Here is an 18,268-nt window from a genome sequence, read left to right on the forward strand (position 1 = left end):
TGCACTGCTTTCTGCTGGTACCGCACAGCCCTGGACCGGCTTTTTCGATGTTAAGTTTCACACATGCACAAAACTGTGAATGGGCCGTGCATCATCATCATCATAAGCAGTCCCTCGGAATCGAGGAAGACTTGCTTCCACTCTTAGAACGAGTCCTTAGGGGACTGAACAGTCCAATACGAGAACCACAGTCCGTCACAGGTGGGACAGATAGTCGTTGAGGGAAGGGGTGGATGGAACTGGTTTGCCGCACGTTCTTTCTGCTGCCTGCGCTTTGTTTCTCATGGTCTCGGCGATGGGACTCGAGGTGCTCAGCGCCCTCCCGGATGCACTTCCTCCACTTAGGGCCAGGGACTCCCAGGTGTTGGTGGGGATGTTGCACTTTATCAGGGAGGCTTTGAGGGTGTCCTTGTAACGTTCCCTCTGCCCACCTTTGACTCGTTTGCCGTGAAGGAGTTCTGAGTAGAGCGCTTGCTTTGGGAATCTCATGTTGGGCATGCAAACGATGTGACCTACCCAGTGGAGCTGATCGAGTGTGGTCAGTGCTTCAATGCTGGGGATGTTGGCCTGATCGAGGACACCAACGTTGGTGCGTCTGTCCTCCCAGGGTCTTAAAGGGGCGCGCAACAACAAAGAAATGAGGGGGAACACAGATCCCAATATCTCCTTAAGTGGCTCGGTGTCAAGTATTGTTTGAAGCGCCGTGGAACATTTTACTACGTTAAAGGCGCAATATAAATGCAAGTTGTTGTTGTTGAACAGGATCAGGCTCAGCTAGGATGTCTCTTAATCTCAAAAGCTCTGTAAAATAAGTGGATTTGGGGAGGTGGGGGCGAGGGGGGGTTCTTAAAGAAGGAGAGTGAGGTGGAAGGATTGAGGAGAATTCTAGAGATGGGATCTAGGAGAAGATGGGGGTGGGACAAACTGCCCTCTGGTTCTAGACATCATTAATTCAACTATACACAGAGGTCACGTGATAGCCAACAATTGGTGGCATTACAAGCCAAAGGCAGCCCAGCCTTGAAAGGAATGAGCACAGGAGGGAAGGGGGGTGTGGGGTGGGGGAATACTTGTCATAGTTTGTAGCTACGTAAACACACAGACATAAGTACTTAATCGCTAAATACAATTACTCACCACTTGCATTGTGATACTTTTTGCATTAATCTTTTAAGCAGGGATCTTTGTAACTGCCACAATGTGCCATCAGGTGAATGGCTCTCAGGAGGTGGTCTACACTACAGGGGGCTGGAGGCAGCAATCAAGGGATAAAGGCTCTTTCCATTGAGCTGGTCAAAGAGTACAATTTAAGTCCTCTTTACGCAATGCCAAGGGTGCTATTGGAGGCCTCCCTGAAATGTAAGTGACCGCACACTGGTGACATTGGAGGCCCCAATACCCTGCTGCAAAGGGGTCTTCACCCTGTACCTCAGACCAAAAGTGCCGGTGACCGTAAAACAAAACAACTGTGGACACTTCGCTTCAGGTCCATCATTCCGATTCGGTGCACAGGTGAGCTAACCTCTCCGCTCACCTATACAGACCAATAGCTTACTTTTGCTCCGCAACCTCCGTGATCTCTGCGCTCCTCCAATTCGAGTCTCTGGAGCACCCCCGATTTTAATCGTTCCACCATTGGCAGCCGTGCCTTCTTAGACTCTCAGCTCTGGAATTCCTGCCCTAAACACCTCTCTCTCTCGCTCTCTCTCAGCGCCTTGGGACGTTTTACTACATTAAAAAAGGTGCTATATAAATGTAAGTTGTTGTTGGGTCCAGTCGCTTTAAAACCTCATTCATGCATGCAGAGTCAGTCTCCTGACTGTTGCTAAATTTGCCCTGCAGCCATATAGAGCAGAAAGTTTCCAGATTCAATCGCTGGTCTGTGCTGAGAGAGCAAATCTCAAGCTGAGGCACAGAATCAGGCTCAGCAACGACGCTTCCATAATCGAACAACCCACTGACACAGACTGCCTAAGCGCCAACTTGAGAAGTGGGCCTCTTGGATGAGGTACCAGAGGGGTGCCCAGTCACCTGTGCAAGCAATGTCTTCAGGAGAGGAGAGGGGTGGCCAGGGTGGAGAGCAGAAAAGCTTCAGGGTGGCTTTCTGCTGGCTGACAGAGCAGAGAGCAGCATTCACCATGCCTCTCCCGCTTACTGCCTTGTTTTGTGAAGCTTGGCTCCAGTCCTGCTCCTCAGCTGAAAATCTGGTTTGACAGAAACTGCGCTTTTCTCACTGACTCATTGCAAAAGTCGCAAGAAATAAATCTTTTAATTACACCTGTCAAGGATCATCCAAACTCACATCTTCAACAGAGAACTGGAGCCTGCTGGAGGGAAGCACCCAGAGACATTTTAGGCACAAAACAACTTTTTTTCCACCTGGTTCGTTTGTCAGGAAGGCGGCCTCAGATCTGAAAATCCCCACTCCCCCTCGCCCCATCTCACTTTAAATCGGCCTCACTATCTCAGGATTGGGAGGGGGACATTGGTCTCGGTATTGCCTGAAGACAAGATCGGGCTCGGCTGTGATGCTTCCGGTGGTTGAGTAGCAGTCGACACTCACTACGTTCACACTGGTCGACTACAGCCGCCTATGGAACGGTCAGCCGTGGCACAGTGAGCAGCACCTCTGACCTCTGAGTCAGACGGTTGTGGGTTCAAGTCCCACTCCAGGGACTTGAGCACATAAATCCACTCACACTCCAGCGCAGTACTGACGGAGGTGCCGTCTTTCGGATGAGACGTTAAACCGAGGCCCCATCTGCTCTCTCAGGTGATCGTAAACGATCCCATGGCACTATTTCGCAGAAGAGCAGGAGAGTTATCCCCGGTGTCCTGGGGCCAATATTTATCCCTCAATCAACATCACTAAAACAGATGATCTGGTCTTATCACATTGCTGTTTGTGGGAGTTGCTGTGCGCAAATTGACTGCCGCATTTCCCACATTACAACAGTGATTTCAAAAAGTACTTCATTGGCTGTAAAGTGCTTTGGGAGGTCCGGTGGTCGTGAAAGGCGCTACAGAAATGCAAAACTTTCTTTTTTTTTTCTACCCCAGCAAAACGCACTCCCGTTAGAACAGGACAAAAGTGGGGGCTTTGCCGAGTGCAGAGGCGTTCCAACGGGGTATTTAAATCTTGCCCTCGCCTAGCCTCCCAGCAGCTCCTCTCAAACCCCATCACCCACCCGTCGCTTCAGCGATCCCACCTGTCAGCTGTTTAAAACCAAGCTGCTTCAGCCCATGAACTCCATCTTTCCGGTAATTCAGAATCACCGAGAGCGCATACTTGTCATCGTAGAGCGTTGTGCCGCGGATAATTCGGAGATTCTCTAACGGAAGGTACTCGAACTGATTCAGTGCCACCAGCACGTATCCAGTCACCTCCCGGATCGACTGTGGGGAGAGAAAGCACAATTAGATCAGCACAGGGGGTGCATCATCACACAACAGAAGTCTTGCATTCAATGAGAACAATTCAGTGCCCCAATGGCTCAGTTGACCATTGCACTCCCCAGTGTGAAGCTGAACCCCAAGGAACTCAGGATTCACTCCCTGGTCTGTGAACACAAGAACATAAGAAATGGGAGCAGGAGTAGGCCATTCGACCCCTCAAGCCTGCTCCGCCATTCAATGAGATCATGGCTGATCTTCGACGTCAACTCCACTTTCCCGCCCGATCCTTATATCCCTTGATTCCCCGACTGTCCAAAAATCTATCGATCTCGGCCTTGAATATACTCAATGACTCACCATCCATGGCCCTCTGGGGTAGAGAATTCCAAAGATTCACCACCCTCAGTGAAGAAATTTCTTATCTCAGTCCTAAATGGCCAACCCCTTATTCCTGAGACAGTGACTCTTAGTTCTAGACTCTCCAGCCAGGGGAAACAGCCTCTCAGCATCTACCCTGTCAAGCCACTTTATATGTTTCAATGAGATCACACCTCATTCTTCTAAACTCTAGAGAATATAGGCCTAATCTACTCAATCTCTCCTCATAGGACAATCCTCCCCCCATCCCAGGAATCAGTCTGGTGAACCTTTGTTGCACTCCCTCTATGGCAAGTATATCCTTCCTTAGGTAAAGAGGCCAAAACTGTACACAATACTCCAGGTGATGTCTCAACAACTGTGCTGAGTTATAGCTGATCTCAGGGGGGCATCTGAAAGGATGATACAATTGGCCTCAGTCTGGCCTGGATTATGGAAGAGGGGGGAAAATCAGGCAGGGTTCCCACTTGTGTTCACTGTCCAGCGACCCCTGCTGAAAAGTGTCCCAAGTGTCCGATGACGATCATGTTCGGCGCAGATACCCTCACAAACATCCTGCTGATTTTCACACGAAGATTTTCCAGTCAGCGTTACAATAACAAGAAGTAGAAACCGAGGTCTGATTGTCTGAGCTCACACAAGTAGGCAAGGTAGCAGAGGGAGACCAGCGCCCTTAGAAATGCAAGGAGTGAGTGTCTCCAAAAGGAGAACACGAACTGGAAGGCCATAAATTATCATTGTTTAGCTTTCACTGTCCTGAGCTCCCCGATTTATTTGTGTTGTATCTACTGCTTAACCACATGAATGGCTGACCTCAATACTGTCCCATCAAACACTCCCAGGGCAGGTACAGCATGGGTTAGATAGAGAGTAAAGCTCCCTCTACACTGTCCCATCAAACACTCCCAGGGCAGGTACAGGGGGTTAGATACAGAGTAAAGCTCCCTCTACACTGTCCCATCAAACACTCCCAGGGCAGGTACAGCATGGGGCTAGATATAGAGTAAAGCTCCCTCTACACTGTCCCATCACACACTCCCAGGGCAGGTACAGGGGGTTAGATACAGAGTAAAGCTCCCTCTACACTGTCCCATCAAACACTCCCAGGGCAGGTACAGCATGGGGTTAGATACAGAGTAAAGCTCCCTCTACACTGTCCCATCAAACACTCCCAGGGCAGGTACAGCATGGGGTTAGATACAGAGTAAAGCTCCCTCTACACTGTCCCATCACACACTCCCAGGGCAGGTACAGGGGGTTAGATACAGAGTAAAGCTCCCTCTACACTGTCCCATCAAACACTCCCAGGGCAGGTACAGCATGGGGTTAGATACAGAGTAAAGCTCCCTCTACACTGTCCCATCAAACACTCCCAGGGCAGGTACAGCATGGGGTTAGATACAGAGTAAAGCTCTGTGCACACTCTACCTTAGCCACAGAAGGACACTCCTTATTGTACCAGTGTAAATTTTCTCCTTTATGTACTCCAGCTATGCAGTGAGATTTAGCACCTTTATCTTGAGTTGAGAGAACTTCCCCACTTTCTCCCCTTCTATCCTCACTGAGATAGCCTCGGTATTGAAGCAAGAGATACCCACCTGGCCACGGAGGGAGCTATTTTTTTTATTGCAAATCTTAACCCACAAGAAACCAGGTGAAAACTACCAACTGTGACTAAGTTTGGGCAGAGAGAGCAGACTTTTGTCATTTCAGTGAGGACTGCATTGAAACCCAGCTCCCAGAGGCTAAGGGACAATATGCTAACTCACTGCCACCCAGTCTCCTGAATTTGAACCTTTCCGACCTGTGCTACAACAATATCACAAGTGTCTTATTACAGTACAACATATCTGTCAGACCATTTATTGTGTTGCCTCGATAGGAAACAACCCAGTGTAAATATTAGACTGCACGCTGACACGCGACCCATCAGCGGTGACAGTACCTGCAGGCAGTGAGGAGAGGGGACAAGCTGAACTCAGGTACTGACGGGACCCTTTTCAGGGTAATTCATGACAAGTGTCCTGCCCCTTGGCCTCACCTTTGCTGAAGAGTCACGAGAAGTGCCCGACTTTGAACACGAGCTCATTTCAGCATGGACCATTTTAAGTTGAAGCAGGTCCACAATGCCAACCCAAGATCAGAGAAAGAAGAAAGCTTCTTTCCAGTGTCAGCCATGGCTCAGTGGGTAGCACACTCGCCTCGGAGTCAGAAGGTTGTGGGTTCAAGTCCCACTCCAGGGATTTGATCACATAAATCTAGGCTGACCCGCGAAGGTACTGTCTTTCGGATGAGACGTTAAACCGAGGCCCCGTCTGCTCTCCCAGATGGACGTAAAAGATCCCATGGCACTATTTCAAAGAGCAGGGGTGTTCTCCCTGGTGTCCAGGCCATTATTTATCCCTCACTCAACATAACAAAAACAGATTATCTGGTCATTATCACATAGAAAATAGGTGCAACAGTAAGCCATTCGGCCCTTCGAGCCTGCACCACCATTCAATATGATCATGGCTGATCATGCATTTCAGTACCCCATTCCTGCTTTCTCTCCATACCCCTTGATCCCTTTAGCCGTAAGGGCCACATCTAACTCCCTTTTGAATATATCTAACGAACTGGCCTCAACAACTTTCTGTGGTAGGGAATTCCACAGGTTCACAATTCTGTGAGTGAAGAAGTTTCTCCTCATCTCGGTCCTAAATGGCTTACCCCTTATCCTTAAACAGAACCGCTGGTTCTGGACTTCCCCAACATCGGGAACATTCTTCCTGCATCTAACCTGTCCAATCCCATCAGTATTTTATATGTTGCTGTTTGTGGGAGCTTGCGGTGCGCAAATTGGCTGCCATGTTTCCCACATTACAACAGTGACTACGCTCCAAACGTCCTTCATTGGCTGTAAAGCGCTTTGAGATGTCCGGTGGTGGTGAAAGGCGCTACATAAATGCAAGTCTTTCTTTCATAAACCAACACAAGAGTCTCTGCATCTCTTGCCTCCAACTCCAGATATTTTTTTTTTTATAAAACATCCCTGGACCCAAGCTACACTGGGCAGGCCCAGACAGGCTGCACCTTACCTGTGGTTTGAGATAAAGATTGTGTGTTATTCAGCCCTTCAAATCATGATGAATGTGGCACAATACCTGCATTTCAGAAGGGAAAGCTACTTTTTTTCCCACAGTATGTTTTGCTGCAGGGACAGTGTAGAAACTACCTAACAATAAAAGCGCACACCATCAAAAAGACTTCATAAACCTCAATGTCGCACTTAGCATTTATATAGCTCCTTATCGCGTCCTCTGGATGTTCCAAAGTGCTCCACAGCCCAATGAATTACTTTCTGAAGTACAATCAGTTTTGTTATGTAAGCAAATGCAACAGCAACTTGTGCCTTCAACAGATTATCTGGTCATCATCACGTTGCTGTTTGTGGGAGCTTGCTGTGCGCAAATTGGCTGCCGCGTTTCTTACATTACAACAGTGACTACACTCCAAAAAAAAGTACTTTATTGGCTGTAAAGCACTGTGTGATGTCCGGTGGTCGTGAAAGGTGCTATAGAAATGCGAGTCTTTCTTTCAATAAGAGAGTCTAAAGCTTTTTGATGGCTTTGTAAAGTCGCCTACAAGTGCAGCACTGAGACACAGATCAAAAGGTCCCAGGTTCGCTCCCTGCTGTGTGTGGAGTTAGCCAATCTCCAGCAGGGGCAAAGGTTGGGAGCTATAAATTGCCCCGGTTGTCCATATGGGAATAAACAATTGAGTGACAACTCCTCCTCCAGCAATCCCCGCTGGAAAATGCACTTGCGTTGGACGCTGGGCGAGGATCGGATGGAGCAGCTGTGATGGAGCATATAGTCAGATAGCCCACTGCCATACATGTTAAAAATGGCCACAGACACACCAGCTCTGATCGACAGAGTCAGGAGATACTCAGTCAGCAGCAGGCGCTGAATGTGGATTAGCACAGATCATGGTCCCTGTGAATCCTGAGTGACAGCTGCAGAGAAAGCCAGCTTTCGATGGACAGTCATCGTGCTATGTGTGTGTATCGCCGTCACACAGGACGACCTTGAAGTACTTGCGTCCCAGCTGCTATGATGCGGTTTAAAAATAGAAAACTTTTGCCTGGTCAAAATAAGTGAAGTAAAAAAGGAACTGGATCTCTCTCCCTGTACCACCCCCCTCGCCCCGCCCCCGAACTTTCTGCTCTTCTCTCCTTAAGATACCTGCGATAAGAGGGTTGTCCTCGGAGATGAGATTGAGCCTATACTTTCTGCCGTTTAGAAGAATGAGAGGTGGTCTCATTGAAACATACAAGATTCTATGGGGCATTGACAGGGTAGATGCTGAGAGGTTGTTTCCCCCTGGCTGGAGTGTCTAGAACTAGGGGGCACAGTCTCAGGATAAGGGGTCAGCAATTTAGGCCCGAGATGAAGAGGAATTTCTTCACTCAGAGTGTTGAATCTTTGGAATTCTCTGTCCCAGAGGACTGTGGAGGCTCAGTCATTTGAGTATATTCAAGGCTGAGATCAATAGATTTTTGGGAACTCGAGGGAGAACTGGCAGGAAAGTGGAGTTGAGGCCAAGATCAGATCAGCCATGATCTTATTGAATGGCGGAGCAGGCACGACGGACTATATGGCCGACATTGCTGTTTGTGGGAGCTTGCTGTGCGCAAATTGACTGCTGCGTTTCGCACAACAGTGACTACACTCCAAAAGTACTTCATTGGCTGTAAAGCGCTTTGAGACATCTGATGGTCGTGAAAGGCACTATAGAAATCAAAGTCTTTCTTTCTTAACTATGGCAGTGAATCGTTCCTGCAATATCCAGTACACCTGTTGGTATTAAACGCCATTTGCCTGCCCAGTTAGATAGCAGAGTTGAATCCTTTAACAAAACCTTAACCACATCCCTCTGTCCCTACGACACTCCCCATTTTAGTGACATCTGCAAAAATAACAAGCTCACAATTGGGTTAAGAACATAAGAAATAGGAGGAGTAGGCCGCACAGCCCCTTGAGCCTGCTTCGCCATTCAATATCATTGCTGATCTTCGACCTCAACTCCACTTTCCTGCCGTATCCCCATATCCCTTGATTCCCTCAGTGTCCAAAAAAACTTGTCTGTGTCTGGTATATTTATGTAGTCAATAAGCCAAGGAGAATCGAATGATTGACCCCTGACGTACTCCACCCCCTGCCCGCCATTACTGGCCACTTGCCAAAGTTTCTCATCATCATAGATAGTCCCTCGGAATCGAGGAAGACTTGCTTCCACTCCCAAAGAGAGTTCTTTGATGGCTGAACAGTCCAATACGAGAGCCACAGACCCGGTTACAGGTGGGACAGACATTCGTCGAGGGAAGGGGTGGGTGGGGCTAGATTGCCGCACGCTCCTTCCGCTGGACCTCTTTGCGTTGAGACTCGAAGAGCTCAACGCCGTCCCGGATGCACTTTCTCCACCTCGGGCGGTCTTCGGCCAGGGTCTCCCAGGTGTCAGTGGTGATGTCACACTTTACCAGGGAGGCTTTGAGGGTGTCCTTGTAACGTTTCCGCTGCCCACCTTTGGCTCTTTTACCATGAAGGAGCTCCGCATAAAGCATTTGCTTTGGGAGTCTCGTATCTGGCATGCGAACTATGTGGCCTGCCCAGCGAAGCTGATAGAGTGTGGTCAGTGCTTCAATACTGGGGATGTTAGCCTGGACGAGGACACTGGTGTTGGTGCGCCTGTCCTCCCAGAGGATTTGCAGGATTTTGCGGTGACATCGTTGGTGATATATCTCCAGCAACTTGAGGTGCCTTCTATACATCATCTATGCCTCAGATCCATACAGGAGGGCGGGTATTACTACAGCCCTGTAGACCATGAGCTTGGTGGTAGATTTGAAGGCCTGGTCTTCAAACACTCTTTTCCTCAGACGGCCGAAGGCTACACTGGCGCACTGGAGGTGGTGTTGAATCTCATCAATGCCTGCTCTTGTTGATAGGAGGCTCCCGAGATATGGGAAATGGTCCACGTTGTCCAGGGCCGTGCCGTGGATCTTGATGACTTGGGGGACAGTGCTGTGCGGCAAGAACAGGCTGGTGGAGAACCTTTGTCTTACGGATGTTAAGCGCAAGGTCCATGCTTTCATATGCCTCAGTGAATACATTGACTATATCCTGGAGTTCAGCCTCAGAATGTGCACAGACGCAGGCGTCGTCCGCGTACTGCAGCTCAACGACAGAGGTTGGGGTGATCTTGGACCTGGCCTGGAGGCGGCGTAGGTTAAACAGCTTCCCACTGGTTCTGTAGTTTAGTTCCAACTCCAGCGGGGAGCTTGTTGATTGAGGGGTGCTACTGGACCCATAACAACAACTTGTATTTATATAGCGCCTTTAACATAGTGAAGTGTCCCAAGGCGTTTCACAGGAGCATGCGTGAACATAATTTGTCACCGAGTCACATGAGGAGAAGTTAGGGCAGGTGACCAAAAGTTTGGTCAAAGATGTAAGTTTTAAAGGAGCGTCTTAAAGGAGGGAAGAGAGGCAGAGAGGTTTACAGAGGGAAAATAGAGCTTAGGGCCTTGGCAACAGAAGGCATGGGCACCAATGGTTGAATGATTATAAACAGGGATGCTTAACAGGGCAGAATTAGAGCAGCGCAGATATCTCAGGGGGACTGTTGGGTTGTCGGAGATTACAGAGATAGGGAGGGGCGAGGCCATGGAGGGACTTGAAAACAAGGATGAGAATTTTGAAAGCGAGGTGTTGCTTAACTAGAAGCCAATGTAGGTCAGCGAGCACAGGGGTGATGGGTGAACGGGACTTGGTGCGAATTAGGACACGGGGCAGCCGAGTTTTGGATCCCCTCAAGTTTACGTAGGGTAGAATGTGGGAGGCCAGCCAGGAGTGAGTTAGAGTAATCAAGTCTAGAGGTAACAAATGCATGGATGAGGGCTTCAGTAGCGGATGAGCTGAGGCAAGGGCGGAGACGGGCGATGTTATGAAGGTGGAAATAGGCGGTCTTGGTGATGGCGTGGATATGTGGTCGGTAGCTCATTTCAGGATCAAATATGAGACCAAGGTTGTGAACAGTCTGTGGCACGAGTCACTATCTTTAGGAGAGGAGGGGAAAATTACACAGTAAAAATTTTGCCAGCGTGAAGGGACAGATCATTTGTCTGTTTAAACTGCCTAGACATCAAATGGCCAGGTGAAGCATTGAGCAGTGATGACATCGCACCTTGTTCCAGGGTTAAGCATGAAATCAGTCACATGACTGACTGAAAGCAGGCTCGTTACATGCTGGGAAACGCTCTGCTCATTTGGCTTGGTTTAATAAAGAATGTCTGTGCCCTGCGTGTTTATTTGCCAAAAATTATTTAGTTTCTTGTAGAAGGTGCAAGAGCCACAAAACCCTCAGAAAGAACCTATTTATAGTCAGTCAGTAGACAGAAAAAACACATCCAGTCAGCCCTGGATAGAAACCAACAGACTGCTGCCAAGAAGCAGAGACACTTCATCAGTTAAGATTTTTAAAAAACAAGGTTGAGGGGAGTGAAGTAAACACCTTGACCCAGGAATTCGGTCGCACCCGAAAAATGGTCACACAGGAGAGGTGGGGGAGGAGGGGGAGGCCACTTAAAGGCAGCCATCACCTCTAGATGGGGAGGTGCATTCTGGCTGCAGACAGCAGGGAACGTTTGCAAGGAGCAAAATGGCTGCAAGAGGTCCAGAGGGGGCACTCGGGTTCTCTGATGCAGCATTTAAGGCCCTGATCAGGAGGAAGAAGCTCCTGTTACTCCCGGGGTAGGGGGGGGGGGGGGGGGGGAAGAAAGCCCTCCCCTTCCCTTCCCACAATCACTGCGTCACACTTCACGCCATCTCTTCTCCTACTTACACTCTGCACTTCCTGCTCTCACCACTATCGCAACCCTCAGTGCCTCACATCGTACACATTACGTATGGATTATTCAACCAATGCAGGCACAGTCACTAAACACCTCACAAGGATGCCACTACAACAACAACTTGCATTTATATAGTGCCTTTAATGTAGTAAAACGTCTCAAGGCGCTTCACAGGAGCACGATTGAACATAATTTGACACTGAGCCACAAAAATGAGAAATTAGGGCAGGTGACCAAAAGCTTAGTCAAAGAGGTAGGTTTTAAGGAGAGTCTTAAAAGAGGAAAGCGAGGCAGAGAGGTTTAGGCAGGGAGTTCCAGAGCTTGGGGCAAGTTAGGACAGCGGCAGCTGAGTTTTGGATGGGCTGAAGTTAATGCAAAACACTCGCATGAACCTCCTTTTATAGACTGAATCAGTTCCTATGGACAGGAGGGGAGCTAATGTAACCTCACTTTTTAAAAAAAGGAGGGAGAGAGAAAACAGGGAATTATAGACCGGTTAGCCTGACATCGGTAGTGGGGAAAATGTTGGAATCAATTATTAAAGATGTAATAGCAGCGCATTTGGAAAGCAGTGACAGGATCGGTCCAAGTCAGCATGGATTTATGAAAGGGAAATCATGCTTGACAAATCTTCCAGAATGTTTTTGAGGATATAACTAGTAGAGTGGACAAGATGGAGCCAGTGGATGTGGTGTATTTAGAATTTCAAAAGGCTTTGGACAAGGTCCCACACAAGAGATTAGTGTGCAAAATTAAAGCACATGGTATTGGGGGTAATGTACTGACGTGGATAGAGAACTGGTTGGCAGACAGGAAGCAAAGAGTAGGAATAAACAGGTCCTTTTCAGAATGGCAGGCAGTGACTAGTGGGGTACCGCAAGGTTCAGTGCTGGGACTCCAGCTATTTACAATATACATTAATGATTTAGACGAAGGAATTGAATGTAATATCTCCAAGTTTGCAGATGACACCAAGCTGGGTGGCAGTGAGTGCTGTGAGGAGGATGCTAAGAGGCTGCAGGGTGACTTGGACAGGTTAGGTGCGTGGGCAAATACATGGCAGATGCAGTATAATGTAGATAAATGTGAGGTTATCCACTTTGGTGGTTAAAAACAGAAAGGCAGATTATCTGAATAATGACAGATTAGTAAAAGAGGAGGTGCAACAAGACCTGGGTGTCATGGTACATCAGTCATTAAAAGTTGGCATACAGGTACAGCAGGCGGTGAAGGCGTTTCGTTTGTGTTCCGTTTTGGTCTCCTAATCTGAGGAAGGACATTCTTGCTATTGAGAGAGTGCAGCGAAGATTCACCAGACTGATGCCCGGGATGACATATGAAGACAGACTGGATCGGCTAGTCTTATATTCACTGGCATTTAGAAGAATGAGAAGGGATTTCATAGAAACATATAAAATTCTGACGGGATTGGACAAGTTAGATGCAGGAAGAATGTTCCCGATGTTGGGGTAGTCCAGAACCAGGGGTCACAGTCTAAGGATAAGGGGTAAGCCATTTAGGACCGAGATGAGGAGAAACTTCTTCACTCAGAGAATTATGAACCTGTGGAATTCTCTACCAAAGAAAGTTGTTGAGGCCAGTTCGTTGGATATATTCAAAAGGGAGTTAGATGTGGCCCTTATGGCGAAAAGGATCAAGGGGTATGGAGAGAAATCAGGAATGGGGTACTGAAGTTGCATGATCAGTTATGATCATATTGAATGGTGGTGCAGGCTCGAAGGGCCGAATGGCCTACTCCTGCACCTATTTTCTATGTTTACAGCGTGCGGCTCTTTGACCCTACCCTCAGGAAGGTGAGATTTCGATTGGCGTCAATATTGGTGATCTCTAAGTTGCCCATCACAATCTCACAGTTCGTGTACATCTTCTGCAGTTGCTGGTACTGCTGCTCCTGGCCAGAGAGGGAACTCAACTTGTTTTCCGTGCCAGCACACACTGCAAAAAAACACAAATAAATACCTTCAGTAAACAAGAGCTTCAATTCATTTAGTTAATTTACAGTTCCTTGCTGCCGCTGTTTTTAACCAGAGGCATCGTACGCCCATTCGGTTGAACAGCCGAATTGCCAGCTCTTCCGTCACCGCCATTGGCTCCTCCACTGGGTGGCTGCACATTTCAGCTCACAGTGCACAAGGATAGGATTGACATAAGCCATACAGATGTGAGTATGCAGACTGCACTGTAGATAGTAAACCGCAACTCCCCCTTCCTCCCACCCACTATAACAAGCAATCAAAAAGGCTAATGGGATACTGAGCTTCATCACAAAAAGGTAGACGCGCAATAGAAACGGCAAGCAAGTACGACTGCAGTTATACAGAGTGTTTGTCAGACCTCATTTGGAAAATTGAGGCGTTCTTTTTTGGGTGTCTCACCTTAGGAAGGATGCACAGGCTTTCGAGAAAGCCCAGTGATGATTCACCAGGAACATAGGAACAGGAGGCCATTCAGCCCCTCGAGCCTGTTACGCCATTCAATTTGATCACGGCTGATCTGCGACCTAACTCCATATACCTGCCTTTGGCCCATATCCCTCAATACCCTTTGGTTAATATCTGTCAATCTCAGATTTAAAATTAATTGATCTAGCATCAATTGCCATTTGCGGAAGAGAGTTCCAAACTTCTACCACCCTCCGTGTGCAGAAGTGTTTCCTAATTTCACCACTCCTGTAAGGTCTGGCTCTAATTTTTTTAAACTATGCCGCCTAGTCCTAGAATCCCCAACCAGCGGGAATAGTTTCTCTCTATCTACCCTATCAGTTCCCCTTAATATCCTGAAAACTTCCATCAGATCACTCCTTAACCTTCTAAATTCTAGGGAATACAATCCTAGTTTGTGTAATCTCTCCTCCTGATTTAACCCTTGGAGTCCAGGTATCACTCTGGTAAATCTACGCTGCACTCCCTCCAAGGCCAATATATCCTTCCTAAACTGTGGTGCCCATGATGAAGAAATTCATCATAATGAGAAATTGTGTAAATTTGGGTTATATTCCTGGGAGATGAGGAAACTAAGGAGTGATCTGATCGTGGTGTTGAACAACAACTTCTATTTATATAGCGCCTTCACATAGTGAAGCATCCCAAAGCACTTCACAGAAGTATTCTGCGATAAAAATTCGCCAACGAGCCACATAAGGAGACATTAGCGCATGTGACCAAATGCTTGGTCAAAGAGGTAGGTTTTAAGGAGCATCTTGAAGGAAAGAAAGAGAGGTGGAGAGGTTTAGGGAGGGAGTTCCAGAGCTTGGGTCCAAGGCAACAGAAAGCACGGCCACCAATGGTGGAACGATTATAATCAGGGATGCTCAAGAGGGCAGAATTAGAGGAGTGCAGACATCTCGGGAGGTTGTGGGGCTGAAAGAGATTACAGAGATAGGGTGGGGCGAGGCCACGGAGGGATTTGTAAACATGGATGAGAATTTTGAAATCGAGGCGTTGCTTAACCGGAAGCCAATGTAGGTCAGCGAGCATAGGGGGTGACGGATGAGCGGAACTTGGTGCGAGTTAGGACACAGGCAGCCGAGTTTTGGATCACCTCTAGTTTATATGAGATAATGAAGGGAGCTGCAAGTGTAGGTAGAGGGAAAGATTATTCCTTCAAGTAGGGGGAATCCAAAATAATGGTAGGTAATCTTGGAATTCAAGTTGAACTGGTTAAAAGTGAATTCACAAAAAACTTATTCCCATGAAGAGCTTGAGAATGTGGAATGCACTGGCCCGCAAGGCCTTAGATAGCAAGTCAATTGAGGTGTTTCAAAGTTAAGATACTTACTTGGGATAAAAGGGTACAAGGAGATATGGCGAAAGGGCAGGAAATTGTGATTAAAAAGATAGAGCTGCCATAGCTAACAAAACGGCAGAGCAGCCTTGAGACGACAAATGGCCTCCTGTTCAAAATAATCCTACCCTATCTGTAGTTCCTGTCCATTAAAATGAACAGGTACATGGGTGGTTAATACCACAACCTCTTAAACAAGACACAACATGACAGATTTCCAATCAGGTGTTCCACACCTCAATCAAATAACAAATGTGAAACTACACACGGCAAGATGTATTAATTGCATTTCTATAGCGCCTTTCACAACCTCAGGACGTCCCAAAGTGCTTCACAGCCAATGAAGTAATTTTGAAGTGCTGTCACTTGTAATGTAGGAAACACGGCAGCCAATTTGAGCTCCCACAAACAGCAATGTGATAATGACCAGATAATCTGTTTTTGTGATGTTGATTGAGGGATAAATGATGTCCAGAACACCAGGGATAACTCCCCTGCTCTTTGGAATAGTGCCATGGGATCTTTTACGTCCACCTGAGAGAGTCGACAAAGCCTCGGTTTAACATCTCATCTGAAAAACGGCACCACTGACAGTGCAGCACTCCCTCAGCATGGCACTGGAGTGTCAGCCTGGATTTCATGCTCAAGTCCCTGGAGTGGGACTTGAACTCTCAACATTCTGACTCAGAGGCGAGAGTGCCACCCACTGAGCCACAGCTGATAATTGTCATGGTTTGACTTACGTGTATAACAGAGTAGATTTGTATGCGGGTGATAAAATATTGCCGTATCTGTGAAGTCCATCAAAACATGAAAGATGAGTGGTGCCAAAGCCCAGATTTGGCTACTTTGCAGCTGTGCAGCACTTTTGCGCAGAACCGAAATGGGCTACAGTCCCTGGGAGCTGCTGTTTGGGGAAACTTTCCTAAATTTTCTGCCCTCCTTTCCGAAACGCCCTCCTCCACCTCACTCAAGTGGCTAATCGTCACTAAGTGAGCTTCAGCAGCGACTGTCAGCTGGCTGTTCAACAACAGGAGGAGTCAGCGCCAACCCCCAATTCTGTCCTCGCCCCAAAGCTACACATGCCCACTTTCCAGCAAGGCGTAACTGGACAATGAGCTGAAGTGAGAATCCGGGGTGACTTTCTCCTCCCCAAGCCCAGGGTCACTGAAGCCAGTTGTACTGCTCCTATCACCACCCTGGGTGAGATCAGTTAGTTAAGCATAGATTAGGGATCAAATATTGCACCGGGGAGAACTGCCCTGCTGTGGAATCTTTTATGTCCACCTCAAGAGAGCAGACGGGGCCTCGGTTTAACATATCCGAAAGACGGCACCTCCAACAGTGCAGCGCTCCCTCAGCATTGCACTGGAGTGTCAGCCTAGGTTTTTGTGCTCAAGTCCCTGTGGGACTTCAACCCACAACCTTCTGACTCTGAGGCGAGAGTGCTACCCACTGAGCCACAGCTGACACCCATGCAGGCGATTCAACCATGGAGGGAATCACCGCCAAAGCCTCTCGCACACAATTTCCAACAGTGGTTACTGGATAATAACCAGAGATCTGCAGCCTCATCTGACTATTCCCCCTCCTTACACCCTGGCCTGTTGTCTGACTGCCACTCTCAGTGAGAGCAGTGCAGGTGGTCAAATCTGGGGGGGGGGGGGGGGGGCTTTCTTAGCTGTATGGTTGCACACTGGATTCTGCCATCACGCACTGAGCCATGGAGGTAGCGTCCCAGATATTTGAAAATGCAAGCTCGACTGCTTTGGAAGCATCATCACTGGGGGAAGAGCAGGAAATGCCTCAATTAAAAAGCTGTCAGGTACCCATTGAACCACAGTGCAGAATCTACAGGAAAATCACGGACTAGAATGGACCTGCCTCTTGGCACGAAGCTACTCTCAGTACCACCAATAAAAAAAAACACAAAACTAGGTGTTCAGCAGGAGTATGCTCGTCCCCTGCAAGGGTGCGCCCTGCAGTTTTTCTTGTATGTCACCTGACTAGGTCAAGTAATCGTGTGTTTGTGTACATGTGTGAAAGATGGTAAATCATGGACATTTTTGACAACATTGAACCCGGGCAGCCCAGTGAGATTGCCTCCCTCACATATCTTAGGGTTTGGGACAGTTTTCTCGGGGAGGGGAGAGGGGGAAACACTGGCAGCATTTAGATGTCGATGTGGCAACTGGACCGGATGGGCCACACCCTTGAATCCTCAAGGAAATCGAGAGAGGAAATAGGCGAGGCTTCGGTGAATATTTTTCAAGAGCTTAATAAACCCTGGAGCTGTATCTGAAGGCTAGCAGAAATTATCCGGAGATTGGTGGGTTGAGGAGCTTCATTTTGAGAAGAGGATTGCGTCAATTAACTTGTTTTTATTGGGGGGCCGGGCCGTGCATTTGCTTCATGGGTTCTTTGCTTAAGAAGTCACCACTACTCATTTGCTGTAAACAATAGAAACATAGAAAATAGGTGCAGGAGTAGGCCATTCAGCCCTTCTAGCCATTCAATGAGTTCATGGCTGAACATGCAACTTCAGTACCCCATTCCTGCTTTCTCACCATAACCCTTGATCCCCCTAGTAGTAAGGACTTCATCTAACTCCTTTTTGAATATATTTAGTGAATTGGCCTCAACAACTTTCTGTGGTAGAGAATTCCACAGGTTCACCACTCTCTGGGTGAAGAAGTTGCTCCTCATCTCGGTCCTAAATGGCTTACCCCTTATCCTTAGACTGTGACCCCTGGTTCTGGAACAGCTGGGGCCCCAGCACAGAACCTTGCGGTA

General features: G+C 47.9%; 1 protein-coding gene across 3 annotated transcripts in view; it reads right to left on the reverse strand.

Annotated features, from left to right (window-relative positions):
* Window positions 1–18,268, reverse strand: part of erbb3a (erb-b2 receptor tyrosine kinase 3a) — a 170,598-nt gene that overhangs the window by 69,214 nt on the left and 83,116 nt on the right. For 2 of the 3 annotated variants that reach the window (XM_070869544.1, XM_070869546.1), the window contains exons 2-3: window positions 13,476–13,627; window positions 3,210–3,396 (exon numbers count right to left, since the gene is read on the reverse strand). In XM_070869544.1, coding sequence (XP_070725645.1) covers window positions 3,210–3,396; window positions 13,476–13,627 — 339 coding nt within the window. Of the gene's footprint in view, window positions 1–3,209; window positions 3,397–13,475; window positions 13,628–18,268 lie in introns of those variants that run through there. The other variant, XM_070869547.1, reaches the window with a different exon arrangement.

The sequence above is a fragment of the Pristiophorus japonicus genome, chromosome X (assembly GCF_044704955.1).
Source record: "Pristiophorus japonicus isolate sPriJap1 chromosome X, sPriJap1.hap1, whole genome shotgun sequence".
In the NCBI taxonomy this organism is placed as follows: domain Eukaryota; kingdom Metazoa; phylum Chordata; class Chondrichthyes; family Pristiophoridae; genus Pristiophorus; species Pristiophorus japonicus.